A 27,807-nucleotide genomic window follows, 5' to 3' on the forward strand; every position below is an offset into this window, starting at 1 on the left:
AAGTTGTATCACAACTTTCATGCTTTCGTTTATAAGTAGGCAACTTATCATTTGTAAACAAAGTTATAGCATCACACAAAATCTGTATAAATAGTGTACAAAATACATAATTTATATCTTAAAGCGTACCTTTTAATTTTACTTCTAATTTTGTTGCAAATTTACTAATAATAAAGATTTGTCTTTTTTATCAAATATTAAAGATATTATACAAGTACTATGAAACAAAGATATTATAAAATTTATTTTTATTATAGTATTATAATATCTAATATTTTACTATTTCTTTCTATTATAATTTTTTATTGTTATTTACTTCACTATCAATACACAATATGTTTTTGTGAATATGTTTCTTATTCTTACAGTCTTGTTGTATTTTGACAGATAAATAAATCATAAAACATAATATTTCAATATAAATATTTATTATTGAAATACATATAGCATTGCTTGAATAAAAAGTAAGTAGTTATTTTATTCCTGTTTTTGTATTATTGTAAATTAAAAAAATTTTAATAAAAGCAAAAGCAGAGAGGAAATTCTTCTCTGGCAAAAGCAACCATAGGGATATTTCACATTTTTGTTGGCAATACCCATTTTACTGAAGTATATTTCATTCTAGGAATATTCTTCAATCGTCATCCCCATTTCTAACCAATTATTACGAGTTCTCGTCTTTCGTTTTCTTCTGGAAAAGTCAGACGTGTACTTAACTACCATTTTTTGTCATAGTATTTTACTACTATAGTAATTGAAGAAAAATGTTTGGATCAGGGGCTGCTCCGATCGTAGTACTAAGTATGTAAAACAATTACGATTTTGGTTGTCATTTATTTCAATAGTGAGATTAAGAAAAATTTATTTCGTTATGTCGTGTGCTTTGATTATTGCAGGTCAAAATACGAAAAGGGATACCGGTCGAAAAGTTCAGAGAGAAAATATACAAGCTGGGAAGGTGAGTCTGTACGATGCATAATTTACGTACATATTTGCCTTTTAAGGTCTTCATTAAATATCTGTACGCCCACGTGTATATTCTGTACGAATAACTTTCGTTACGAAAAATTGATGCTACGTAATAATATAAAATATAGTATTTATAACATTTATGACAAATAAGGTCGGAGTAAAATTTATATATCAAATATTAAATAAATTACTTTAAAATTGAGAACGAATATGAACTAATTCTACATTATTTACATATTTAGGTGTTTTTTAAAAATAAATTTAAATAAATTTATTTTACATTTAACATGAATCTACGAATTTTTAAATGTTGTATCTTTTTATAAAGGCCATTGCAGATGTTATTCGAACATGTTTGGGACCACAAGCTATGTTAAAAATGTTGATGGATCCAATGGGAGGTATAGTTATGACCAATGATGGAAATGCTATATTACGAGAAATAACGGTACAACATCCAGCTGGAAAATCTATGATAGAAATAGCTAGAACTCAAGATGAAGAAGTTGGGGATGGCACTACATCGGTTATTGTATTGGCAGGAGAAATTTTAGCTACTGCTGAACCTTTTCTTGAGCAAAATATGCATCCTACAATTATAATAAGAGCATTTCGCCAGGCTTTGGAAGATATGGTGGCTATTCTCAATGATCAAGTCAGCATAGATCTGGATTGCAACAATAGAAGCAAATTGATTCAGGTCATTAATTCCTGTGTGGGCACCAAATTTATTGGACGTTGGTGTGAATTGGCATGTCAAATTGCTTTAGATGCAGTTTATACTGTAATGCTTGAAGAGAATGGTAGAAAAGAAATAGATATAAAACGTTATGCAAAGGTGGAAAAAATTCCTGGTGGCACTATTGAGGATAGCACTGTTCTTAAGGGAGTAATGTTCAATAAGGATGTTACTCATCCAAAAATGAAAAGATATATTAAGAATCCAAGAATAGTTCTATTGGATTGTTCCTTAGAATACAAAAAAGGAGAATCTCAAACTAATATAGAAATAATGAAAGATACAGATTTTACCAGGATTTTAGAATTGGAAGAGGAGTTTGTTAAGAAAATGTGTGAAGATATTATATCTGTAAAACCAGATGTAATAATCACTGAAAAAGGAGTATCAGATTTAGCACAACATTATCTTGTTAAAGCTGGAATTTCTGCTATCCGTAGATTGAGGAAAAGTGATATTAACAGAATTGCAAGAGCTTGTGGTGCAACTGTTGTTAATCGTACAGAAGAATTACGAGAGGAAGATGTTGGTACTAGAGCTGGTCTTTTTGAAATTAAAAAACTTGGGGATGAATACTTTTGCTTTATTACAGAATGTAAAGATCCTAAAGCATGCACTATAATTTTGAGAGGTGCCAGTAAAGATGTGTTAAATGAAACTGAAAGAAACTTACAAGATGCTCTTCATGTTGCAAGAAATCTTCTTATTGAACCTAAATTAGTACCAGGTAATATTTATTATTAATATAGCATAATACACAAAACGCGCATGTAAAATATGTATTATTATATTGTATTTGTATTCTTATACATAAAGGTGGAGGAGCTGTGGAAATGGCAGTATCAAGGCTTCTAACAGAAAAAGCAGCAAGACTTGCAGGTGTAGAGCAATGGCCTTACAAAGCAGTGGCACAAGCATTAGAAATAATTCCAAGAACGCTTGCACAAAATTGTGGAGCAAATACAATCAGAACCTTAACTGCATTACGGGCAAAACATGCCACTGAAGGAATGACATGGGGTATTGATGGAGAAACTGGTCAATTGGTAGATATGAAAGAACGTGGAATTTGGGAGCCTCTATCTGTGAAACTGCAAACATATAAAACAGCTATTGAAACTGCTATTTTGCTGTTAAGAATTGATGATATTGTATCAGGAAGCAAGAAGAAGAAATCAGATAATGAGCCTGGTCAACCTGCACAAGTTTCAGAAGAATCTATGAAAGATTAAAAACACTGAATTTATATTGCACTTGCAAAGCTTTTATTTGTTAACATTTCATAATTCGTATTCATGATAATTTTATCAAAACTTAATTCATGTTTATGAGAAGCATTATTTGCCTGTCTGTATGCATTTTCATAATAATAAAAATACTTTAAGGTATTAAAAATTGATGCAAATATTATATCTATTTATATATTGTTTTCAGTAGTTCATTTCCTTAACCGTATCAACAATGTTTCATAAACTGTCTCAGTGCATGTTTAATATATAGCAAAATAATAATATGATACTGCTTAAATATTATGTTCTGAATCTTTATGTACCTACCACTTTCACATTTACATTATAATACTTGTTATTAACTTCAGTTCCACCAAATGGGTAAATATTTTTATTCAAAATTTTGATCTTTATAAATTTTTAATTATTCTTAAATTTTATGTTCATATATCAGTGTCTCAAATAGCTTGAACTATTCTCATTACTTCAAATATTGAATAAAATGTTCATTGAGAATTTCTGTAGAAGATTGTAAGTATTTTGTTATCAATTTTTATCATTTGCTTGATTTGTTACAAACGATCAAATCATTGTAAATATAATTCTTCATAAATCATAAGTTTTAGGTATTTAAAAAAACTGGCAAGATATAGCCAGTTTCCTATCCCATTCTTCATAGTCTTTTTAAAGAAAGGTAACATTAATTTATAACCTTTAATGATAAGTAATTAATAATAATCAACGAGGTGTAAATCGAGCAGTTGGTATAATGTAAATTTTAGATTCTAAAAAATGAAAAAAAGTTCAAGGAGATTGTAATACATTTTGAGGAAGGTGGCGTTTCACGCGACATAGGTATATTGATTGTGTGTGTAGGGTGGCCGGCATGAGTAAAGGCCGACGAATGGGACACAATTTTCGTAACGGCTCTTTGCGAAACTTAAAACTGTTCGGATAGACTGAACGATGAGCATGAATGTGAGATGATGCCAGGCACGTCTCGCAAATTGGGAACTTCGAACGGTGGTAAAAACCGACTTCCTTTCAATTGTTTTTAATCTTTCTACACAATATCGATGTCGATGTTTCTGTCAAGGCTGGCAGATGTTTAATATATCTTCGCGATTCGATACGATCAAGAGATGCAAAGTGTATCAACAACATTTTTAATGCACGATTATTCTGATCTTAATGAAAATACATCCACGTGGCTACGTGTGTACGGAAGTGAATTTCATATCTGTTTACTACTGGATTGACAGGTGTCTATGTTCTGTTAGTTTTGAACGACGACTATTAATAAATAATTATTATTGTATAGCATTACACATTGATTTTAAAAGATTAAAGAACATTCGTTATATTACTTCTGTTCTATTTATATTGATAGATATTTGTAAATAATGTTGTTTAAGATAAGTTGTTCATGTAGAAATAAAACGTTTATTTTGTAAACATTCGTATTTTTGTTATATACATATATATACATATGGATATCTTTTGAATAATATTATGTTTGTGAGAAAATTTATTTTCTATTAGTTGATAATTTTATTTTAGTATCTATCAAGTTCTTTTTATTTTGTTGACAGAATACATATAATTTCTGTATTGGTAAAGTGATATATATAAGCAAAGTATATATCTTTTACATGTAAAAATCTTTATTTATTAAATAGGCCCTGAGTGGGACACTTTAATGGAGGTTCACCATGAACCAATTGAAAAAAACTATAAGTTACTGGAAGAAATTGGAAAGTAAGTTGTCATACAATGTACAGTTTGCATTTATAATAAATATATGAAATTACAAATCTACATATTTATAATTTACAGGGGACAATTTGCAATAGTACGGAAATGTATGGAAATAAAGACTGGAGAGTTTTATGCTGCCAAAATTATGAGAAAAAGACGAGTTGCCAGAGGCGTGGCAGCTGAAGATATTGGTAGATATTTTTGTATATTTGATAATACTTTTCCTGTATAAATAATTGTTGAATTTTTGTTTTAGCTCGAGAAGCAGGTTTATTAGCACGACTAAGACATCCAAATATTGTTTCATTGCACAAAGTTGTTGACACAGGCACAACAGTTGTTTTACTTTTAGAATTAATTTCAGGAGGAGAACTTTTTCATTGGGTACCATCTGGTGAATTAGAAGCTGCACATGTGGTTTGTAATTTTTTTTTTAGTAAATGTAATCTAAAATAACTAATATAAAACAAATACTCAACAATGTAAATTTGTATAGGTTCGTCAAGTTTTAATGGCTCTTAGTCATTTACATTCTCATCAAGTTGCTCATTTAGATATCAAACCTGAAAATATCCTGTTATCAACTCCACCACCAATGCCAAATATAAAATTAATAGGTAAGTTATTACATTAAAGTTTACATGTGAATGTATTGTTTAAAACATGTAACAAAAATTTGTATATTTCAATATACAGATCTAGGTCTTTCACATCGATTAGTACCTGGATCTGAACACAGAGCATTATTTGGTACACCTGAGTTTGTTGCTCCTGAAATTGTAAATTATGAACCACTCAGTTTGGGAACTGATCTTTGGGCAGTTGGTGTTTTAACATATATTCTCTTAAGTGGTGCATCACCATTTCTAGGTGAAGATAAACAAGAAACTTATGCGAATGTTGCTGCTTGTCAATATCAGTTTGACAATGAATATTTCAGTACAGTATCTGAAATTGCCAAAGATTTCATACAATCCTTGTTGATCAAGGATCCAAAGTAAGTATGAAAAATTTAGAAGCAGTGTTAGAAAGTTTAATTTTAAGATATATAATGATTTAAAATGGAATGAAGTAACAATGAAAAATTTGATTTTCAGAGAAAGAGGAACCGCAGAATCGTGCCTTAAACATCCTTGGATCCTCACGGTCTGTTCCTGAAAGCAATATTATAATTTCCTTTGTAATTGCCAGAGCTGACTATCATTTTTATTTTCTATCATTCATATTATTCTTTGATTTCTCATGAAATAATGTTTATTTATGTACATCGCATAACGAATGTTAGTAGCATTTGTACAGTTACATACCAATTATACATCATGCATATACATTATTTCTCACAGAATATACATAAGTTAAATGTAACAAATTTTTTTATTGAATATATGTACCTTAATTATTATGTTTTAGAAAATATAATTTTTTACATAGTACTATATAATATAGAAATGTTATTCATGTTGATAATTCATTTTTAAGGAAACGTTTTTATTGGCATTTGTATATAAATATATGACTTCGTAATTGTATATTGTAATGTAATTGATCATAAAACACGATATACATAAAATACATACATAATATGTACATAAAATAATATAGTATTGAATAGTTGTGTTTGTTTGTTTTTCTGTAGGAATCAGAAGCCTCTCAAGGTCTTGGTGGAGCAATGATCAGTGCCGTTAAACGAGGCTGTGTTGAGGCTGTGTCTCAGTTACTATTGCAAGGAGCACCATTGAATGTGAAAGATTCTGTAAGATTCTTTTCGCTATATACGCCCAAATGTAATATAAATAAAGTGTGAATAATTTTGTTTTTTAAACAGAAAGAAGATACGCTTTTACATATAGCTTGTGAAGCAGGGGATGAAGGAATGGTAACTTTTTTAATAGAGAATGGAATAGACTTGGATACACCGAATAAGAAAGGCTTAACACCACTACATGTGGCTGCTAGACATGGTTATATTAATCTTGTTAGACATTTGTGCCTTGCTGGTTGTGATGTTGATAAAACAAATCGTGGAATTAGAGCGGATGTGACAGCAATCAAATATGGACATCCAGATATTGCATCATTGTTGGATAAGCTTCGAAATGTATGTTATTAAAATGGTCTATTTTTGTTATATTTGGTATTACATTAATGTACTTATTTAAAATTATAGCCCATTCAACGTGAAAATTATATTAAACAGTTACAACCAACACACAGACCAATAGATCGTTTACACATAAGACTCTTAGGACATTGTGCATCAGGAAAATCATCCTTAATAAATTCTTTAAAATCGGGTATTTTTAGTTTTGGATTTTTTAGAAGATCAAGAAGTCAGAATTATACTACAAAGGTATTTATTTTTAATACTTTAAATATAAAGTAAAGGTATATATTATATTTATTTGGCACGTTGAGAGTGAAAATTATTTTTACTAAAACTAATTTTATAGAGAGAACCAAGTATTGAATTAGATGTAACTAGTAAGCACGGCTCACTTAGTTTTGAGTACAGTGACAGTGAATATGAAGGTACACAAGGAGTAGAATGGAGTCGCGGTAACGTAGGTAAGGAACATAACTAAATATTCTTATTTATGATTATATGAAATTACATATATTTATAAATTTATTAATTAATAAGGTGGTGAATGTATCTTTTGGGAGTTATGCGGTCGGGAAGAATTTTTACCATCTTATCACTATGTACTTACTTTTCAACAACCTGTTGTACACCTTATTACAGTTAGTCTTAGAGAACCACTCACTATACAACTTCAGCAAGTAAAATTTTGGCTACGATTTATTTCAGATCGTATTGCATCAACTAATTTTGGTAAGTTTAACGATCTATTTATAAGGAAGAATATAATTATATTTATTAATTATTTATATATTTATAAATTACATGTCTTTGTCAAATATGTTTTTGCAACAGGTTTTGGTGGCAAATATAATGATGTAAAAGTAATCTTAGTCGGTACTTATGCTCCAGAACCTCTTGCTCCAAATACAAATAGTGCAAGCCTTCTTGCCTCCCTTTTACCTTTTTTGAGAGAGTTCGCACTAATTTTGGGAGATGAACCCCAAATGGTCGCAGTGGATGCAACTAATCCTTCTAGCCCTGGTCTGAAACTTCTAAGATCATACTTGAATAATGCAAGGATGGAATTTTTAGAGGTGAATTATGAAAGTAACCATATTTACATTTTTTACACATATTACAAAACAAATTTTTTAAAAAGTATTATTACGAGTCTCTCAGATTTAACCGAGTTTCCATAATAACTCGTAATTAATTCTTTATTAAACTCAATCAAATTTAAGACATTTAGATATTTGAAATTTTGAATTAAATTTTTAAGACACACCAATTTAAGTAAACTATTGCATGTCATCATACATAATATCAAATTAAGATCATTGTATGAAGATCACTTACTTTAAATTAAGAATGTAGGATGTAAATCATAAATGAATATGTTATTGCATTAGTATATTGATGATAATTTCTTATGAAATGAGAAAGATATTTAAGGGTGTAAACATATTTTAATATTTATGATTTACATCTAGGAATCTCAGTTCAACATGAAAATCTACAATCATTTCATGCTTGGTTGCACGAGCGACTCGTTTAGTAAAAAAAAGGTCAATTGATATATCACTGAAAAATTGATGCCAAATATACAAAATATTAAAAGGTTTAGGTTCAGCTTAATATATTTGTGTACATAATTATACTTCCACATCTTTTTACAGGGATATCGCCAGTGTTTGTACAGCATGCAATAAATGTGTGCATTAACATTTTCAAAACGATTCTGATCAGAATCGAGTCATTTCATTTGCATAGTGCCAATTACATTTAAACGATTCACGTCTCTTTGATTTCAAATCCCGCAATGTTAATACTATGTTGAACAAAGCATTCATTCCTAAATATGATGCAATCCTTTTTGTTGAAGTTATGATTCAGTAATCCATGGTCATTTCATGATGCATGGTTGATTTAATATATATGTATAAGTAATTAAGCTCACCAAATATAATACTTTGTATTATCCATAATTTTCGATTAAAATAATTATTTGCGACATTTAATCAAGCACATTCTCTAAAAAAACAAATATTATAAGTAAAATTTCTCAAATCTGCTGTCACTTTATCACATAATCAATTTACTAACGACATATATTTTAGTTGCTGATTATTTGGTCATTAACGTTTATTAACATCAGCCTTACTGCATGCAATGCATGATGTAGGAAGGACCGGAAGTTGCAGAAAGTATTCTCCGACGTGACACGCCGCGGGCTGCGGCCTCGTACGTGCCCTTGGCGAATCTTGATAAACAGGTCGAACTATTTCTCAATTCCTTTGATAAAAGTGATGCGTATAATGAAGCTGTAATTTATTTAATAATTACTCTAATGCTTTATCCCATTAATACATACGTGCACTACTGTCCAATGCAATTAAGAAACTACTCTTGTATATATTTTCTGCATCAGTGTATTATTTAATACTTTTCCCTTGTATTTTATTGTTAAAGATTCCATAATTTTATTATAGAGTGCACTAGTGTGGACTGGTCTTGCTGAATCTTGGAGATCGTACATGCAATCATTAGAAGTATTTCCAGTTATGCTAACACAGGAGGAATTTTTGAAGGAAGTGAGAAAAATTAATCCATTAGTTTCCTTAGAGCACTGTAGACATCTTGGCTTACAATTACAGGTTTCTGTTCCTACTGTTGTATCTTTTCCATTTAGTTTTTGTTCTTGATACATTAATTAAGATTTAATCTGCAGAATTTAGGAGAATGTATGCTTCTTCCTGGGAATTTAGTAGTTTTAAGTCCAGAATGGTTTTGGCAGGATGTAATAAATTGGCAATTAAGCCTAGAACAAAGAGGACGTCTTGGTGGTCGTACTACAGGGGTTTATGCTTTAGAAGATTTTCAGGCTCGTTGTCCTTGTCCTGCAGGACAAGCTTTACAAGCTTTACAGGCTGTAAATTTATGTGTGCCGGTATGTATTTAAATGTCTGCATTTTATTCATAAGATAAATTTATGTTATTTTATTTCAGTGTGAGGTGGATGATGATGAAGTAGAATATGAAATACCATGTTTAAATCTCGTCGAGCGTTTACCAGGATTATGGGAACCATGGAAATCTTGCTCCAATGTTTTACCTCATTCTGGTCTTCGCCTTTCTCCATCCGAAGCACCCTTATATCATTTGACTGCAGTATTTCCACATTTACAAGTATGTAAAAATAACAAGCACTTATGTAATTTTATAATTGTAATCACATTTTTGATAATAATGTTATATAGGCACAATTGAGGAAAATTACACAAACATGGGATCCATCAAATTCAGATTTATATCAATGGTGGAGAGGATCAAAATTATGTATTGGTCCTTGTGAAAGTATTATTACTTTCGAAGAAGAAGAACAGAGTTGTATAGAGATAAGAGTACGTGGACCGCGAGGTACCAGTGCTCAATGTTTCGCTCTTTTCAGCATTATTCTCGATGCTATTGAAACAACGATTGAATTAGTTGCTCCTGGCATGTTACTTGAAAGACATTGGTTAAGTCCTAGTCAACTTCGGGAATATGATGAAGTTAGTTATCTAATAATAGTTAAATAAGAAAGTAACGCAATATAAGAAAGTGTATTTAATGTTTTTTATGAAATTTTATAGGTAATACATTCTTGGGAACCAGCACCAGTTATATCAGCTTTAATTGATAAAGGTCTTGAAGAAGCAACACTCAAAAATCCTTTAAATGGTCAAGAAGAAACTATATGGGAAATAGTAGGCTGTGGACTACCTTTAATAGAAAGTTGTCTTCCTGGACCAAAGCAACCAATAAAACAAATCAAGTCTGCTGTACAAAGAAGATTGGCGCAAATGCTCGATCCCCCTGATCATCATGGAAGAGATTGGTGTTTACTTGCTGTGAGACTAGGTTTGGGAGATCGAGTCGCGCAACTAGATAGTACAGTAGACAGTCCAACATTAAGGTGAGACAAATTTGTAATAATTATTTATTATAATCCTGAGCAGCTAATCATGTATTTCGTGCAATTTATTATTTGATAGATTGCTTAACACAGCAGGTGCTGATTGCACCGTAGGATCTTTAATACAACAACTACGAGCTCTTGATCGGGAAGATGCTGCACATCTTCTGCTCTCTTATACACCGACATATATATTGTCAACAGCTGCTGATTCTGAAACAGGATCTAATCTTTCTAGATGACAATGTTGCATTTATCAATGGTGCATTAATACTTTTTGAGGAAGATGCATTTCTGAAAAAAACTTTTATCCTCATTATGGGTTTGATAGACTTATTACGTCACCGCTTCCGCCCAATATAAATTGTGCATTGCTCTTTAAGCTAAGTACATACATAATAGTACATTCCTTGTGTACATCTTTAGAAATGCACATGCACCCATGTGTACTTTTATATCAAAATATTAAAGCACATTTTAAGCGGCACAAAATTCTTTTAATATATTCTTTTTAATATATATACACACATACACACACACGCACGCGCGCGCGCGCGCACACACACACACACAGAGGTGAAATGTTGCATAAGTTGCATAAATTTCTGTCCTTTCTTATGAGCTCTTATAATTCTAAAAAAGATATCATAATTTAAGTATACTTGTTAGCATAAAATATATTTATGCTAATTCTGTGTTTCTTTTAAGTTTGCAAATATTTACTTAAGGAGATATATATATAAAACGAAGTTTTAATTTATAATATTTAGAATCTTTTTAGTTGTGAAACATTTGTAAGCATTTGTATTGTGATATTATATTATTTGATTAACTACATTTTTAATCAAATTTCTTAAGTAAATTTGTATTAGACAGAATAATTCTAAATATTACACATAAAACACATTTACACATTATATAATACGATATTATCGTATTTGATACTAATATTGTTTTGAAAGCTTTACTTGATATGCATATATACTATATGTCTTGCCAAAACTCAGTGTTAATATACGCTGCTTTTTATGATATTTAGAAACTATTTATGTGAAAAAAAGGAGTGAAACAGTTCGCACAATTGTTTGCTTTTGGTAAATTTATGGAAGCTCCATTCTTATATGGACATTTTTTACTAAATCAACATTCCTAAAATATTTATTATGTGCCATAAACGAGATTTGCTCATTTATACTTATAAAAAAAGAAAAAAAAAACGTTGGAACGTTCTCTAAAAATTTCTAAATTTCTAAATTTCTAAATTTCTAAACTGATCCTTCTGCTGATGTTCATGGAAATAAAACACTTTCTTATTAACGATTTGAAGCTTACGATACAAAGGATCATTGTTCAAAACAATCTCAAATAATGACAATGGATTTTGACATAAGATATTATTCATGTTTTATAGGCACAAAAATATTACACAAGGCGCACTGTTCATGTGTAACGCGCATGGATGTATGTATATCATTAAAAACACTTGCTGTTCATCGAAAAACTATTCTTTGAACATATCTATTGTGTATTAACTTTATCCAGTGAACACTGCTTATATATAATGTGTTGAATAGGATATGATTTTTATTCCCATCTGACATAATACAATGTTTGATACGAATCTCAAATATATGGGAATAATTGAACATGATATGAATATAAGAACAAGACAAAAGTAGTGTATCTAGTTACAAAATATCTAAAAAGTTAGTTCTAATTTGCTCTTGTAAAATGTATCTAAGATACTTCTGTTATCTCTGTGTTCTATGCGTATGTATTTGCTATACAATGAACATTTACTATGATGTTGTGTGATACACGAATTGTCTAATATTTTGGTACTGAATCATCTTTTCGATTTTGGAATTTGGTCTTAAGTTTGCATTCTTTTCTGCACTGTGTTCATCATGCATTTATACGTCGACGTTTGAAATATTAAACGTTTTAATATTGTACATTACATAGAGAATTGTTTTCGTAATGCGGACATTAAGTTACAGACGAACATTTACTTTTGAAAGTTTTGTATTGTTAATTAATTATTTAGTAAAAAGGACATTTTGCAGAATGGGAAATTGAAAAATATAATAAATATAATTACAATCGGTCTTTATTTATACCTTGTGGAAAATAGAAATATAGTAATATTGATTTTATTGAACTTTGTAGTATTTACAATTTTCTAGTTTTTATAATAACCTGGGTGTTTATTGAAACCTGCTCTTTTTAAACCTTTTAAAATCATAATTGAGAGATCATGTCTGACCAATGACATCATTGAGAGACTGTATTCTTCAAGCTATAATCAAAATTGATATTGAAATAATCTACTAGTGTCGTAAAACAATTCTGAATATAAGAGAAGAAAAAAAAAAGATAAACGAACTGCAAAGTGTCGAGAAGTTGCGTTCAATTTTGTTCATCGCGTAATGACTTAATAAGTTGTATTTATATTTCTTATCCATACCTTTGTAAAAATGGTCGATAGTAATAAGAGTGAATATACATTCTGAATGAAAAAACGTATATGCTGCGCATTTATTTGTAACGACAAGCGATGAAAAATATACTAGCTGAACGAGATGTGTAATTATTCCTTTTATACTAGGAAAGATGTCAATAAAGCCATGTTGCTTCATAGGTGTATTTTAATTTATCATGAGCCCAACTAATAGCCCCTTTCATAAGTTCAACTTCCTATAAGAAAGCAATATTTTCAATATAAGTATAAAAAAGTATTAATATAAAGTATATTAAATAGAGTATATGTGTATTTCACTACGATAGATAGTAAATATACTTTATTAAATTAATATATGCAGCTACAAAGAATTTTATTTTAATATATAAAAGAATTAACGTACCGTTTTGGATGATCAAGACGACAGAATTCCCGCGTTTACAACGTGTAATGTACGTTGTAGTGAACGACATCGATTCGATGGATCGACAGGGGTCGCCGTTGGGAGCGGGAAAATACAAATATTAGAAAGACAACGTGGACGATATGGCGCGAAATTAGACATTTTTCAAGATAACGGAGAACAGGAGAATGTTTATCTCGGTATGGTATTTATGTAGACTAGGTTACGTAGCCGACAGGAAACAAGAACGGAATTCCTTCGAGCCGAGAATAGCATAAGGGAGGTGGAGATCGCGTTTCGTTGGTAGTCAGTGCGACGAGCAGCAATCAGCCAGTAAAGAGCCGAGATAAAATCGGGACGACAGCCAACAAGGCGACAAGCAATTATAGAATTGGATTGGATCGAGAAGTTCGAGGAGGCCTGCGACGCCGGTTTCGTTTTATTTTAGCTTAGCTTTCGAAGGCATCCGGTTGTGCATTCTCATCGCGGATCGTCGCCACGATTACAGTGAGTGTTGTCCCCCTTTTAATTCTAACTTGTCTTTTCTTTCGCGCTATTTGTTATTAAATGTTGCTTACCGGTGAGTAGCAACAACGGCTTGGGTGCCGTATGAGAGCTAGATCGCTCGTTTTTCATATCGTGCATCGTCGAACGATACTGGCTGAAGTAAGTACTTCGTTTCGTATTCGTATAAACTATATCGAGTTTAGATGTGCTACCGCATCGTTTTTTATTAAAAAGAAACAGATTAAAGATTAAAATAAGAAGTAGATTAAATAACAATTCACGAATTTATAATGCTACAGATGCATCTTTGATTAATGATAATTAATGATAATAGTGTACTGACAAATTACGCGTTTCGTTACTGTAATATTAATAAATCAGTTTATATATATATATATGTCAACATTAATGAATTTATTAGGTTTAAACTGCCGACAAAGAATAGGCAATAAGAGGGGAGAAAAACACAGACTATCATCATGGAGGCGATTAAAAAGAAGATTGCGGCGCTGAAGCAGGAGATGGACGCCGCTAATGAAAAAGTCGAAGCAAATGAAGCGAAAGCAAGATCAGAGAACTTTCGAGCGGATAAACTGAACGACGATGTAAGGGATTTACAGAAGAAGCTGGCGCAGCTTGAACGAGATTACGATATTACCAAGACGAATTTAGAGCAATCCACTGCCGACTTGGAGCAATGTGAAAAATCTTGGTCTAAGGTGCGTAAAGACACGTGCCACATTGATTTACGAAAGTCGATATTGTGTAATTGACGAATGATGTTAATAGGCAGAGCAAGATCGAACTACGTTGACCAAAAGGGTACAAGAGATCGAGGCAACGTTAACGAAGAAGGAAGAGTTGCGTCTTTCAGCTCAATTGAAACTTGCACGTGCGACAGAACTTGCGGACGATGCTCAAAGGTTTATATTACATTTATTATATTTACTGAAATGCTTTTAATAAGCGATAAATAAATATCGTTCGTCTTAGCAGATATTCTTTGTCATATTTTATATTTCTATTATCAGATAACTTAGAGAATTTTTATTAAAATTTAAGTAACGTATTGTAAAGAAATATTCTTAGGGTAGATGAATTTGTCGAGTAATATTTTGACACATCGTAGACTCTATAATTAGCACGAATGTTTGAATGCGTGAATAATAAACGAATCTTTCTTTTTGTCGTAGAATGTGCAAAGTATTAGAAGACAGAAGTCGGCTGGACGAAGAGCGTATGGAGAAATTGATGCATGAATTGAAAGACGCAAGATTAATCGCCGAAGATGCAGACGCAAAGTCTGACGAAATATCGAAGAAGTTGCAATTCGTTGAAGAAGAACTGGAAGGCGCTGAGGAGAGAGTCAAAACCAGCGAGGCGTTTGTATAATTATGTTACTCTCTTTTTTCCACGATTCCCATACCATTCTTCTTTATACGTTTAAACGCATTTGCAGAAAAATCGTAGAACGAGAGGACGAGCTTTTCATTGTGCAAAACATAGTAAAATCTTTAGAAGTATCCGAGGAAAAGGTAATCATCTTTTACGAACTATGTATAGTATATAAATTTTAAAGTAGCAAAATTCGATCAACTCAAAAACGTTTCCTTATCATATATTTCGTATTACAAATCAGCTTTACCGTGTTAAATTTTTTAATATACTTTTACATATTAAAAATTATTCACTTAGGCTAATCAACGAGTGGAAGAATTTAAAGTACAACTGAAACAGTTAAAGAAAAAATTGAGAGAGGCCGAGAAACGCGCCGTCCATGCTGAAAGAACGGTGAAGAAGTTGTTGAAGGATGTCGATATGAAGGAAGGTAGGGTGTTTAGTAGATGAAGATCTACCTTTTATTCGAGGGCGATATTTTTCAACGATCGCTGTGTTTTAGACGAACTGAGAGAAGAAAAGGAGAAATATAAGGCAGTCTGCGACGACATGGATGCCACATTCGCAGAAATGACAGGATATTAAGGCCACAGAAACGGACGGAGTTCCTTTTATTTTGCTATTCTGAGCTTCTTCCGCTTATTCGCTACATTTAATAATGGACATCAGTCGGCTGTACTCAGCTACGCTGATTTGACTCGACTCGTTATAGTGTACCGTTAAAAAAAGCTTTCGATGGTGCTTCAAACATAATTTGCTATGCGAAATTGTGCAATTAACATAGCAATTAGAGAGCGTACACTGTACTAGTATTCCGTTAATGTAATGCTTTGCTTCAAGCTTAACACTCTATAAAAGCTTCGGGGCCAGAGATGATTGGACTGATGGTGTTATAGTTGCTTCAGAAACAAATAGTCTCTTTTCGATAGAATTAACGGCATCGCCTATTTTTCTTTCAGAGACGTTGAAGAGGAGTCGGTGAATATGAATGCAAGCTCGATACTGCATCCTCTTTTTATCATTGTACGCCAAATCTGTATTTTCAATAAACGGTATTTAAAAAAAAAAGAATTCTTCATCGTAGTATGATTTATGAATTAATTCAATACCTTGTTAAATCCTGTCAAATAAAAATAATATGAAAAGCATAAAGAAAATGTATACAGGGATAAACGATATCTCTTTTATGATTCATAACTGGGAAACAGAAACTTAAACTATATACTGCTAACTTTTTATAGATAAATTTCTAATTGCATATTCTCATATTATAAAAAAAAGACGTAATCGGGTAAGATTTTATTTTTCACGTTTTAAAACATTTCTTATCTCTTCTTTTTAAATAAATTAGTAGTTTTTAATAAATACATTTGCAGACAGAGAACGGTCTGTAAAATAGTTCTATCGTATCGAGTAATTTTTTTTATACGCACAATGCGATAAAAACTGCATAAATTTTTTTAGCAAAGATATTTTAGGATTTGTATATTCGTTAATACTCGAATCCTCAGCTTTGTGTCAATTGAACTATTGGAAGAGCATAAACGTCTAGAGAAGTCGAGGAATTCGTTTGCGTCTAACTAAAGAAACCGACTATTAGGTTCTTTTGCATTTCTTTGAGTCTATAAAGCATTGTCCTCGTCGGTCACGGAGTGCAGTAACCCGCGAGCTTTGCTTTGAAAGACCGTGCGATCATATTATCTTTACGAATTTTATTTTTAATATATTAATACGTAAGATCATAATTCTTTCACAAATAGGGTGAAACGTTTTGTTCGACGTTCTGTTTTAACGTAGTGTGAAAGTGTTTTAAATGGACTAATAATAGCCGTAGAATTAGTGTAATATCGGAGTAGTAAAAAAGTGTTTCCAATATATGAACTTTTGACGCAACTCAGTTCCCTAATTTTCAATACTTAATCGTTCCTTCTTTAAAATATCGATTCATGTGTGTCGAATATTCTCGTTTTTATTAAATTTTCCAACATCTATCTGTACAATTAGAACAATGTTCTCTTTTACATTTGAATTCTTCTATTTATAAAATATTCATTACTCTTAAAAAAGAATGGAGAAAAAATATTGCAAGATTTAATTAAAAATATTTCAAGAATTCGGGAAATTTATAGAAATACTTTTTATATATAGATTGCACATCAATAGTGTGCATGCCTTGATTAAAATCTTTTAATCAATTAAGATGATTCATAGTAGAATATTGGTCGAACGTTTTTGCATTATCAAAGAACGATCCAGATTTTATTAAAAGAAAACAGAGTTTCGTTGATAAAAGATTTATTGATCGAATTTTCCATATAGCTTCGCGTCGAAACGTCGGTCGTTGTGATGAACGCGATTAAGAAACGCCTGCAAACGTTGAAGATCGAGAAGGATCTGGCGATGGACAGGGCCGATCTATGCGATCAACAGGCGAAGGAGGCGAATCGGCGAGAAGAAAAACTAAAGGACGAAGTTCGGGAACTGGCGAAGAAGCTGGTGCAGATGGAACGCGACTTGGAACTGAGCAAAGCTCAGTTGGAAAAGTCGAATAGAGATCTCGAGCAAAAAGAGAGAGTTTATATCGTGGTTGGTGATTTGTAGAAGCATAAAATCTTCTTTCAATACATTCCATAAATATCATAAATTAAAATAATTCTATTCCGATAAAAATTAATTTTTCATACGGGATAATGATCATTTTTACAAAACGTAAGAATAATTAAAGATAATCTTTACGAATGACAACAGACGCAATCGGAGTTGGCGGTTCTGAACAGAAAGATGCAGCAGTGCTTGCAGAATTTGGAAAAATCGGAGGAACGCCGTTTGACGGCTCAAGCAAAATTGGCACAAGCGATGGAGACCGCGGAAGACGCGAAACGGTTTGTCCAGTGTGAAAGAAGACGAAAGGAATTCGATTAACGTTTGAGATTTTATTCGTAGTAAATTGTTGCTTTTAGCATCTGCAAAGTTTTGGAGAACAGAAGTAAGCAGGACGAGGAAAGGATGGATCAACTGATGGCGCAGCTGAAGGAGGCGAGATTGATCGCTGAAGACGCTGATACAAAATCGGACGAGATCTCGAGGAAATTGGCTTTCGTCGAAGATGAATTGGAAGCGGCTGAAGAAAGAGTGAAATCGAGCGAGGCGTACGTAGGACTAATCGTAAATCATTTTATGATAATTTTTTTACAAATTTTAGTTCCATGTACAGTAAGTAATTTCGTGCAATGATTCACAGCAAGATAATGGAACGAGAGGACGAATTGTTCATCGTTGGTAACATATTGAAATCTTTAGAAGTATCTGAAGAAAAGGTAATAATATATTATTTATCAAATATTTTTTGAATTTTTTATTAAGAACAATATTAAATAATAAAATAACTTTTTTATATTTGAGACAAATATTTATTAATCGACGCTATAATATCGTATAATGAATCACTTTCTTGATGGTTAAAAGATCCTGAAACAAAGTGTAAAAGATTGAAGTTAATAGCTAGTTAAAAAATTCCCATTTTGGAAATTTTGTAGGCTAATCAAAGGGTGGAGGAATTTAAAACACAGCTGAAGGAGTTGAAAGTGAAATTGAAAGCTGCCGAAAAAAGAGCCATCATCGCGGAGAAGATGGTCAAAGTGTTTTCGAAAGAGTTGGATGCAAGAGAAGGTATTTTTTTTTACAATTCTTTTCATACTTTTTAGTAAAGACCTCCCTTGTCTGTATTTACTTTTCGCTTTTACTTCACGCTTTTGTTTTTCAGATTTCTTATTCAGAGAGAAAGAGAAATACAAATACATCTGCGACGACATGGATTCCACGTTTGCTGAACTCACCGGATATTAGTCAAACTTTTGTAATATCGAACTCTGTTATTTTCTACGCCAGTATATCCATATTGTATCTTTTCTATTAAAAGCCACGCTCGAACTTACTTATTCACGTATTTAAATTCAATCATAGAGTGTAAAGTAATCTTCGCTAATTAATTAATCCGTTAACCGAGTCGTTTTTTAATCAGACACTCTCGTAATCTCAAAGTTGAAGCTTAATAAAGATCAATTTGAATTAAGCCAGCTTTTTATACATATAAATATAATATAATTCATTTCTCATAAAAATGAAACGATAAAATAGAAAATCCTTAAATAAAGAAATTCCGATGTCCAAGAGATCGACGATGACTAAGCGACGAATCAACTCGTCTGCCCCGGTTAACAGGTTAATATTCATTTATCTAAAATCTTCAAGGAGTGAAACAAAGAATCAACAAAGGCGATTTTCGTACAGTACTTTACAGGATATCAATTTATTTTATCGATTCTACGATCGACACAATGCTTCGAAACGCCATACCACCGACTCGAATACAATTTCAACCGTGGCATTGATAGTCACGTCGCGTCGCTTCGTTTGCTTCGCAATTGTTTGAAACAGGGAGAAAGATCGCGACTTTTTCGACGGGGTTATCCGACGTCCCTCCGCACCTAGCCATGCCACTCAAGAATAGAATCTCGATACGCAGACACACCCTCATATTCGCGCCTTCATCTCGTCTTTCTTTACCTTCTCTTTCAGTTCTTTATTATTATTATTATTTTTTCTTTACAACGATGCTAATAGTATAGTTACAGTAATAATTGTTCGTTTGATTTGCTCACTCCCCACGCCTTCGTTCATTCGCAAACGCGGTCAAACCGGTGACGTAATCTCAAATACTCAATCGAAATAAAGACAGTTCCGTATGAAGAATCGCGACCAAGGGGAGTTTGATGAATTTTTATAGAGACACACGAAAGATCTAGATAACTATATAGCGATACAAAGTCCATCATCGATCAATTTTTAGATTTTAGACGTTGTAAAGCTGATGCTTATGATTATCGATATTTCTCTCTAAAAGGTTCTCCGCTACGTCATTTTAGTTTTACATTTTACGTGTTGAGAATATAGTACTTATACGATACAATTGTACGACTAGCTTGGATTTTTCAGAAGGACGTAAAATCTTATATTTGTTATGTCGATGTTGATGAACTTCCATCGCTATTTTGTTTTTTAGATTTTTGCATTACTTTTCATAACGTGTACCCGTGTGTAATGCGATTGTGTGTATTTCGAGGTGTTTTAAGTGACGTCACCGTTTTAACTGAAACGTACAGTTGGAAGCATCGTTCGTGGCTCAACGATTAACGCGGAGGAAATAATTGGCAGTAGAGTCGTGTGTGCTCGAGGAATTTCCGGCTCTTCATCGAACAGATATTCTTAATAAATACCGATTGACGAATACGATCAAAGATGTATAGAAAATCTTATTAAATCTTGCAATAAATTCTTTAGATACTCCAATACGACGATTCGAATTATAGTAATGCGTTTGTTACATCCCAATATATAGTGGCTTTAAAAGTAAGCCAAAATCCATAACTCATCCTTCAGATTCTAGATCGATACTTTCAAGTATGTATTTTAAACTGTAAGTCCTTACCTAAGTAAGTAAGTAATACCTGTATTACCTACTTCGATAAAATAGAAGGTAAGCGTTCATTCAATCTCGAAAAATTGATTCTGATAGATATGATTATTTCGAGAGATTATTTTGTCTGGAGCCAGAAATTCCCAGAGGTAAAAAACAATCGAATAGAAAAAGAATCCGGGCATATCGACGAATATACGGAGTCCTCGTTAAGCGGACGTCAGTCGGTCGGCGATATAAGCAAAAATGTACAAAAAACGTTACCATCGTCGCGATAAACGATACCCGCTTCCCGAAAATGATCTAACAAATTAATCGAACTCTACGAGTTTGATTGACGTGCTTCTCGATATATACATTCATGTATGTTGAACCGTAATGTATACGCTTACACGCGCTTTTAAGTACATATGTATATATATATTTATATAAATTTATATATATACGTATACCTATATGCCCTCGTCTTCGCAGTGTCGCGCACACTCTTGGAACTCAGGTTGGAATTTCACGAAGGAAACGATCGAAAATTCATTATAAAGTTCGTCGAAAAAACCGCTCGTTTTTAAAATCCTAAAAATCTCGAAAAACCTGCTACCTGGTAATGATAAAAATCGCAATTGTAAAATTATTGTTTCCGGAAGTAGGAAATTGGCCATGATTTGGCACTATTCGAGTTAGTCTGCGGAATGGCAGTGTCGTGGTAGTGTGTGTTTGCAACTCGTGGATCACGGTACGCGTAAAAACACGCGCGTTAAACCACGTTATTTTTACTTTCAAATCAGTCTGAGGGAACGTACGAATTTGTCGCGGCTCGCGCGGACCGCGGTGCTTCGCCACGTTTCTATTTTCCATTTGTTTTTTTTGATTTCAATTTTAACGAGATCGATATGCTTCTTTCTTTTTCTTTTTTTCTTTATTTCAACCGTTACCGAAAAAACCTCGAAATCTGTGTGAGAACAGGTTCTTCAGATTGCTCATTTAAGAGCCATCGTCGATGCCACGCGAACGTATTCGCGTGCAATTTGTTATTTCGTACTCGCCATCGAACCCGTTAAGGTCCAAACGATATATATGTATATATAATTTATTATAATGTTGCGTAAGATATTTTACCATCTCCAGTTAAACAAAACACCCAGTGCATTATCATAAAAAGACTAATGTTCTGATAATCGATATTGTTGTAATATCCAAACTGATGGAAAGAATACGTATCTGATTTAAAAAAAACCAACTAAGGAGAAACTTTGATAATATAAAATTGATTGACGATTGGGTGTACAAAATTAAAAAAAAATGGAAAATATTATACATAATGCAATGTTGGACCTTAATGGGTTAATTCGAGTTTGATTATCATTTAATCAGAAAATAACGACCGTTTGGATCTCGAATATAATTCGAGTACAATTCGCGAGTCTTTCGGTCGAAGTGCGCGACATTCGAAGAGAGATGTTGATGTATTTAATCGACGAACGAACCAGAGTCGAAATGGTCGCTGTCGATGTTAGACTAGCGTTTTGTCGGCACGGCGAAAAATTTACAGAGCGGGAGAGGAGCGTGCGGTCCGCCCGCACGCGGAAATAATGCCTTACTTAGAAGTCTTAGGATTTAATAACGGACTTAAAGTAATCAACGGTGTTTAGACGTACGTATAAACTTTACAATGCAACAGAGCCCAACCTTCGACGAGCCCGTCTTGAAGACGGACGAACGCGTCTCATTGTTATCTTCTAAAACGTACCACGAATAGTTTTACGTTAGCTCGCGTAAAACCGCGCCGAATCGGCACTCTCTTTCGGGTTTCTTCTCGGTTAATAACTCTCATTCCGATTCTAATACCACGCGCACGTATTTAACTGGACACAGGCGAGCACGGATCGAGAACGTGGAAAACGACGTCCGGCGATTCGTTCGTTGAAATTAGATCGAATACGAGCTCGTGAACAATCGCAATCGAACGGAGAGTAAGAAAATCAGTCTTACGAATTGAAAAAATCGCTTCTTTCGGTAACGAACGTTACACGAGCTTTGAACCGTTTGTTGAGATTCGTTGTTGCTCGAGGAGCATATTATTCAATAAAATTTGTAATATTCGATCAGAAGAAATAGTTGATGCGATTAGCTAACACAGTGAAAGATAACAAAATGACTAATTTCTAATATTAATCATCGTTTGCGAAATTTAATATTTGGTTCATATTTAGGAAAAGTGTTAGTTGAAGTTAATCGGTACGATAGTACAGGATAATGAGTCAATTTTTTGATATAGCCGTGTTAAGGAATTTTTTAGCGCCGTAAACAGACGAAAAAGAATATTTTAGAAGCAGAGAAATACATATATCGTCTACTGTGACTCATAAAATAAAACATTTCGCATATATACAAAACATAACATAGAATTCAGGAGTTGCAGTTTGTATAATGATCGAATCGATTGCGCCGGAGAAGTCGATAGAAAAACGAACGCAGAACGTAGTTGCAAAAAATAACGACGGACCTGTCTAGAATCGCAGAACGGACAGCATAGGCCAGCGTGACCAAAATAAATGCTCCCGGTGTGCATCGAGAGGAGACAAGTTGTTTAGATCGTGACAATTAGTTACGTAATGATCAATTTAATCGACGTCGAGTAAACGTTTTTTCAATTGTGTTGTACCGTGTCTTTGTCATCGTTATTCTATTAATAATTACTTCTACTCGTCTATACCATGAGAATATCCAATCGGTCAAATGTATGAACGTTCAAAGCCGATCGTCCATCGTTCGAAGAAAGATCGAAACGCGAGATTTCCACGAATACAAGATGCCATCGTTTTCCACGATTCGCTGGTGCTCCAAGGACTTTCCCGTGCTCTGTTCGTACGATTAAGTCTTTGGTCTCGAATGGGTCGCCCGCCGGCAAACGAGTCGCAGCGGTCTGAGCAAATTGTCGTTTGGCACGCACTCTTACACGCGATTAACTCATTCAACTTCTTGACCATTCACTCGTTACGTACACGCACGCACGGATATAATATCTCGTTGCGTCATAGATAAAGAAGAGAAAGGTAAAAAGTGTATAACTTGTTCGACGTTCCATTAACGAGAGATAACGAGTCGGTCGAATTATTTTTGTTAACAATGCACGTGATACAGTTCATTTCACGATATTTATTTTAATATTTCGTTTATTTAGCCTCTCTCCGTTATCTATGAGCGATTCATCTGCCGATATTCCCAGCAACGAATATAATTTAATTTTCATCTATAATCGACAGAGAGAAAAAGGGAAACGGACGCGCGTACTTACGCGTCACCAAGTCCTATCTTTCAACTTTTTTTTTTCTTTTTCATTTTAAATCTAACCACGTCGAAACATCCGGCGAGACACCAGATAAAAGGATTTTTTTTTCATTTATCTAACTCTTTGGACCATGGGATCAAGAGAGGGAGAACAGAGATATCTTGGCCTACCACGGACAATAACGGGAAGTAGAGGAGGCACACAGAGGAAGAGAGTGGAACGAATTAAACGGCGATAGAGTAATCGGAGGAAGGATTATTTTGGGTACTCGGCCTTGACCATAGGGAGCTCCTCAGACCGAGTTTCAGCTTCTTCAAGGAGTCGATATCGCACTCAGCTTCGCTGAGCTCTGGCCTGTCGGAACGGTCGCCATTCCCTGGCACTACGTTTCCCTGATTGCCTCCGACGAATGTGGTCTCCGCGACCGATATCGGCGGTAATAATGTGCGTAGAGAGCTCCTGCTGGGAACATGCCATCTTACGGGACAGCCAAAGAAATGAACTTACTACGGGTGAGAATATGACATATATGAGTTTGCTTTTTTTTCAGCATTGTTGGCTGAATCTTCGCCGTACAGAGAGTTCTATGAATATTGGATGATCTATGAACATGAACATGATACATGGCCTTTTTTTGGAAATCAAATTTGGATCATTGTTTTATGATCGAGTTTCGCGTATGATATACTGTGCGAGTTTTCTACTTGTATCATTTGGGAGTGAAACTTTGTAAAATATTTTGGGATTTGATAAGTTTGATTAAAAACTAGGCCTTTGGATCTTAATTATATACTATTCAGTTGGTATAATGTAATGATCGCAAATTTTTTAACGATGTTATAAGTCAATGAATATATATTCTAATAAATTTACTTTTCTCATTTTGCCTCTATTATCTATGATGTTGATCTCATTCATTACATTGTCTTATAACTGCATAATTATTATATTGAAACCTCTTTGCATATGTGTGTGTGTGTGTGTGTGTGTGACAATTTAAGAAAAAACTACGTATCAAATTAATTACTGGAGAAACGCTCTGTACGATGTGTTATGATTACGAATCAATTATGAATGAGACGAATGATAATTTAACTAATGAATGTATTTAATATAAAAATATTAAAAATTAATGAAAGATAGATTAATTATCAATTACCTAGATCGTCCTCTTCGAGGAAGTGACTTCTGCTCTGACATGGGCGAGATGTCCGAAGAAGTGCTCGACGTACCGTGATAAATGAAATCGGAAACGGCCCGAACTAGAAGTAAAATTTTATTACTAAGGTATTATTTTATGAACGAGTTGGATAGATGATTACGCATACTGTGTTTGAGTTTGCCCGCGTCCAGTTGGTTGGAAGACTCTGTGCGAGAGCTCGTCAACTGATCCGGGTCAGACTCGCTCTCGTCGGTCTCGACATCGCCCGGAGTTTGTTGCTTTCTCTGCTGTCGTCTCCTCGAAGAAACGCTCTTCATGCTCTGTAAATATAACACGATATGTAAGACTAATAAAAATATAAAACCTGTGACTTCTCATCACATTTCACAAATGAATCACTACTTTAAGAAATATCATTAACATTAAAACGTATCAAGTAGAAATAATTGTATAAAACTTTACTTGCTTCTTTTTTATGAACAAATAATAACAGGAACAGAATCTATTTATTTCCCTTGATATATAAAATATGAATTAATACGTGAAAGAGATATGAAAAGGCCAATTTATACAAAACAAATGTCTATGGGCAATTGCAATATGTTTAATACATATGTATGTGTAGTAATGCTAGTAATCAATAGTTACCTCATAACAATTAATATCGCGATTAATATAGAAATTAATATATGTAATTAATGTTACGTTATTTATAATTAATGTAATGAATATATTCATCAATTAACGTAGTAAGCCCTGGGATGGTATTAATGGTTGCATATATTACAGATTACAGTTTAATGGGAAATAAGAATTTAGTGCTCAATAAATTAGTAAAATATTAACATTCTTAAGCTATTAGCTATAATTAATTTAAACTGTGAACTTACTGTCGCGGCAGGTGGAGGGCTTGCGCACCCTTCGGTCATGGCATGCTCGTGATACATGAAACTGTGTAGCAGAGTGTTGTTCGGGTGGAGGCCGGCTGCTGAAGCTTCCGCCGCGCCTCCCAGTCCTCCCAACCCTCCCAACCCTGCCAGGCTTCCCCCGCCACCCTCCGAAAGCTGGAACGTAGCGTACGGCGAGATGTCCTCCGCTGTCTCTGTAACCCATCAGAGGCATTGCCTACCTTTCAAATCGCGTTGGGATGAATTTTTTATGTGAGAATCGATTTTTATCTGCTCTACTATAGAATGATTTTACTTTCATTTTGTAATTTCTCTGTTACAATTTCTAACGTGAACTATGATTCATGAGAAGCAACTGGTTTCTTGAGGAGAATATCACGAAACTATCATCATCAATCAAACGCACCTCTGTGAATTTTTTGGTTTATTTTGTTAATAGATGTTTTTGAAAGTATAGAATAAAATATCCAATAATGTAACTACAATAATATTCTTTTATATTAGAATATATTTTTTTATAATATTCTCCTGAAAGCAGGATTGACAAATATAGAATTTACTACAAATCTCTCTAATGAGTTCTCGTCATTATTAATTTAGAAATTTTAGTGATATCTTAAGTGATACAGTTTCTAAAAAGTTACAGAGGGTGGTCGATGAAGGCAGAAGCAATGCATGATGAAGTGACGAATGAAATATGCAGTGGAACACGAGTGAAACATTCAAGATCGGTCGCATAAAGGGTAAAAAGAAAAAAGACGATGATCTATGGTGATGGAAGGAAGATGTAAAATAATCCACCTTTGCTTTGTGAACAGCAATCGAACGCTAACGGGTCTGCCCACTTTGGTTGAACAGCGCTACGCGTGCGATTTTCTTTTACCTGAACAACAATTATAGTACCAAACCTGGCTGTCGTCCGTATCGTAACAAAGGTTCACCTGGAATCTTGTCGGGCCCTCCACCCGTATTCGCCGCTTGTTGTAAAGCCACCTTGTGAATCGTCGCGTAGTAACGTTCTCTTTGGGTTTCGGCATTCTGTTGATTCTCTTGGGTCTCTTTCATGGGACGCTGCATTCTGTCTCCGAGATATCCTTATATATAAATAGAAATAAAATATGTATGTACTTTGTATGAATAAATATTTACAATATATCTATCGCTGATCAAAATTGTTTCATGATCCATTGATTGTGAGTTTCACCAAGTGGAACATCAACATCTCATGAGTTATATGCAAGATGAAACATTATTGTAAAATATAGATAATTAAATATCACCGTAATTTATTTTATTCATATATAGTTTAAATTTATAACTAATGAAACATCCGCTTTCTTTACAGGGAATTAATTTTTCTAAAAAATAATTTTACGAATGGCATGAAAAATACAGAGCAAACTGCGATATAGGTAAACCATTCAGATATTAAATGTGGAGTTCGACAATTGATAGAAATTTACAATG

General features: G+C 33.3%; 5 protein-coding genes and 2 long non-coding RNA genes across 27 annotated transcripts in view; 5 read left to right on the forward strand and 2 right to left on the reverse strand.

Moving 5' to 3' along the window:
* The first annotated feature begins 610 nt into the window (after window positions 1-610).
* Window positions 611-3,121, forward strand: LOC126915874 (T-complex protein 1 subunit gamma). The gene is made up of 4 exons (XM_050720979.1): window positions 611-801; window positions 897-958; window positions 1,301-2,438; window positions 2,528-3,121. Exons 1-4 carry the CDS (start codon window positions 765-767, stop codon window positions 2,941-2,943), a joined length of 1,653 nt encoding a protein of 550 aa, XP_050576936.1. The 5' UTR covers window positions 611-764; the 3' UTR covers window positions 2,944-3,121.
* Window positions 3,122-3,585: 464 nt separating this feature from the next.
* LOC126915873 (death-associated protein kinase 1-like) lies at window positions 3,586-13,374 on the forward strand. 4 transcript variants are annotated; one of them, XM_050720976.1, is made up of 21 exons: window positions 3,587-3,966; window positions 4,037-4,215; window positions 4,620-4,698; window positions 4,777-4,889; window positions 4,955-5,115; window positions 5,195-5,315; window positions 5,395-5,695; window positions 5,796-5,844; window positions 6,335-6,451; window positions 6,524-6,796; window positions 6,866-7,048; window positions 7,149-7,263; window positions 7,340-7,531; window positions 7,634-7,875; window positions 8,964-9,053; window positions 9,271-9,435; window positions 9,510-9,728; window positions 9,788-9,967; window positions 10,039-10,332; window positions 10,414-10,736; window positions 10,816-13,374. In XM_050720976.1, the coding sequence occupies exons 2-21, from the start codon at window positions 4,209-4,211 to the stop codon at window positions 10,976-10,978; spliced, it is 3,387 nt and encodes a 1,128-aa protein (XP_050576933.1). In that variant the 5' UTR covers window positions 3,587-3,966; window positions 4,037-4,208; the 3' UTR covers window positions 10,979-13,374. The 4 variants fall into 4 exon arrangements, with proteins under 4 accessions (XP_050576932.1, XP_050576933.1, XP_050576934.1 ...); XM_050720975.1 differs by lacking the exon at window positions 4,037-4,215 and having other exon boundaries at window positions 3,586-3,966; XM_050720977.1 differs by having other exon boundaries at window positions 3,587-4,202.
* On the reverse strand, window positions 8,401-9,015 carry LOC126915876 (uncharacterized). The gene is made up of 2 exons (XR_007710374.1): window positions 8,885-9,015; window positions 8,401-8,812 (listed from the first exon to the last, which is right to left on the reverse strand). It is a non-coding gene; the product is annotated as an uncharacterized LOC126915876 (long non-coding RNA).
* A 555-nt stretch (window positions 13,375-13,929) lies between the features above and the next one.
* Window positions 13,930-16,576, forward strand: LOC126915875 (tropomyosin-2-like). 2 transcript variants are annotated; one of them, XM_050720980.1, is made up of 7 exons: window positions 13,930-14,107; window positions 14,529-14,826; window positions 14,897-15,030; window positions 15,301-15,489; window positions 15,567-15,642; window positions 15,803-15,935; window positions 16,008-16,576. In XM_050720980.1, the coding sequence occupies exons 2-7, from the start codon at window positions 14,587-14,589 to the stop codon at window positions 16,088-16,090; spliced, it is 855 nt and encodes a 284-aa protein (XP_050576937.1). In that variant the 5' UTR covers window positions 13,930-14,107; window positions 14,529-14,586; the 3' UTR covers window positions 16,091-16,576. The 2 variants fall into 2 exon arrangements, with proteins under 2 accessions (XP_050576937.1, XP_050576938.1); XM_050720981.1 differs by lacking the exon at window positions 13,930-14,107 and adding an exon at window positions 14,114-14,266.
* A 1,190-nt stretch (window positions 16,577-17,766) lies between these two features.
* On the forward strand, window positions 17,767-19,411 carry LOC126915810 (tropomyosin-2-like). The gene is made up of 6 exons (XM_050720835.1): window positions 17,767-18,091; window positions 18,254-18,387; window positions 18,466-18,654; window positions 18,747-18,822; window positions 19,042-19,174; window positions 19,269-19,411. The coding sequence occupies exons 1-6, from the start codon at window positions 17,852-17,854 to the stop codon at window positions 19,349-19,351; spliced, it is 855 nt and encodes a 284-aa protein (XP_050576792.1). The 5' UTR covers window positions 17,767-17,851; the 3' UTR covers window positions 19,352-19,411.
* LOC126915809 (cell adhesion molecule Dscam2) overlaps window positions 18,846-27,807 on the reverse strand; it is a 127,547-nt gene continuing 118,585 nt past the window's right edge. For 3 of the 12 annotated variants that reach the window (XM_050720824.1, XM_050720820.1, XM_050720822.1), the window contains exons 26-30: window positions 27,249-27,434; window positions 26,323-26,534; window positions 25,599-25,752; window positions 25,430-25,532; window positions 23,260-24,747 (exon numbers count right to left, since the gene is read on the reverse strand). In XM_050720824.1, coding sequence (XP_050576781.1) covers window positions 24,495-24,747; window positions 25,430-25,532; window positions 25,599-25,752; window positions 26,323-26,534; window positions 27,249-27,434 — 908 coding nt within the window. In that variant the 3' untranslated portion in view covers window positions 23,260-24,494. Of the gene's footprint in view, window positions 18,974-23,259; window positions 24,748-25,425; window positions 25,533-25,598; window positions 25,753-26,322; window positions 26,535-27,243; window positions 27,435-27,807 lie in introns of those variants that run through there. The other 9 variants (XM_050720827.1, XM_050720828.1, XM_050720829.1 and 6 more) reach the window with 8 other exon arrangements.
* Window positions 24,649-27,768, forward strand: LOC126915811 (uncharacterized). 6 transcript variants are annotated; one of them, XR_007710343.1, is made up of 4 exons: window positions 24,661-24,782; window positions 25,434-25,772; window positions 26,334-27,460; window positions 27,686-27,768. It is a non-coding gene; the product is annotated as an uncharacterized LOC126915811 (long non-coding RNA). The 6 variants fall into 6 exon arrangements; XR_007710342.1 differs by lacking the exon at window positions 27,686-27,768 and having other exon boundaries at window positions 26,334-27,083; window positions 27,159-27,634; XR_007710345.1 differs by lacking the exon at window positions 27,686-27,768 and having other exon boundaries at window positions 26,334-26,592; window positions 26,981-27,634.

This window comes from Bombus affinis, chromosome 4, assembly GCF_024516045.1.
Source record: "Bombus affinis isolate iyBomAffi1 chromosome 4, iyBomAffi1.2, whole genome shotgun sequence".
In the NCBI taxonomy this organism is placed as follows: Eukaryota; Metazoa; Arthropoda; class Insecta; order Hymenoptera; family Apidae; genus Bombus; species Bombus affinis.

Excerpts from the sequence above, each read along its gene's own strand:
- LOC126915810 (XM_050720835.1), top strand. The coding sequence starts at position 17,852 with ATGAACGCGATTAAGAAACGCCTGCAAACGTTGAAGATCGAGAAGGAT. Across the intron at positions 18,388-18,465 it reads ACCGCGGAAGACGCGAAACG|CATCTGCAAAGTTTTGGAGA; the intron begins GTTTGTCCAGTG and ends TGTTGCTTTTAG. Across the intron at positions 19,175-19,268 it reads AGAGTTGGATGCAAGAGAAG|ATTTCTTATTCAGAGAGAAA; the intron begins GTATTTTTTTTT and ends TTTGTTTTTCAG.
- LOC126915874 (XM_050720979.1), top strand. The coding sequence starts at position 765 with ATGTTTGGATCAGGGGCTGCTCCGATCGTAGTACTAA. Across the intron at positions 802-896 it reads TGCTCCGATCGTAGTACTAA|GTCAAAATACGAAAAGGGAT; the intron begins GTATGTAAAACA and ends TGATTATTGCAG. Across the intron at positions 959-1,300 it reads AAAATATACAAGCTGGGAAG|GCCATTGCAGATGTTATTCG; the intron begins GTGAGTCTGTAC and ends CTTTTTATAAAG.
- LOC126915875 (XM_050720980.1), top strand. The coding sequence starts at position 14,587 with ATGGAGGCGATTAAAAAGAAGATTGCGGCGCTGAAGCAGGAGATGGAC. Across the intron at positions 15,490-15,566 it reads AGAGTCAAAACCAGCGAGGC|AAAAATCGTAGAACGAGAGG; the intron begins GTTTGTATAATT and ends ACGCATTTGCAG. Across the intron at positions 15,936-16,007 it reads GGATGTCGATATGAAGGAAG|ACGAACTGAGAGAAGAAAAG; the intron begins GTAGGGTGTTTA and ends GCTGTGTTTTAG.
- LOC126915873 (XM_050720975.1), top strand. The coding sequence starts at position 3,924 with ATGATGCCAGGCACGTCTCGCAAATTGGGAACTTCGAACGGTG. Across the intron at positions 5,696-5,795 it reads TTGTTGATCAAGGATCCAAA|AGAAAGAGGAACCGCAGAAT; the intron begins GTAAGTATGAAA and ends TTTGATTTTCAG. Across the intron at positions 9,054-9,270 it reads TGGCGAATCTTGATAAACAG|AGTGCACTAGTGTGGACTGG; the intron begins GTCGAACTATTT and ends ATTTTATTATAG.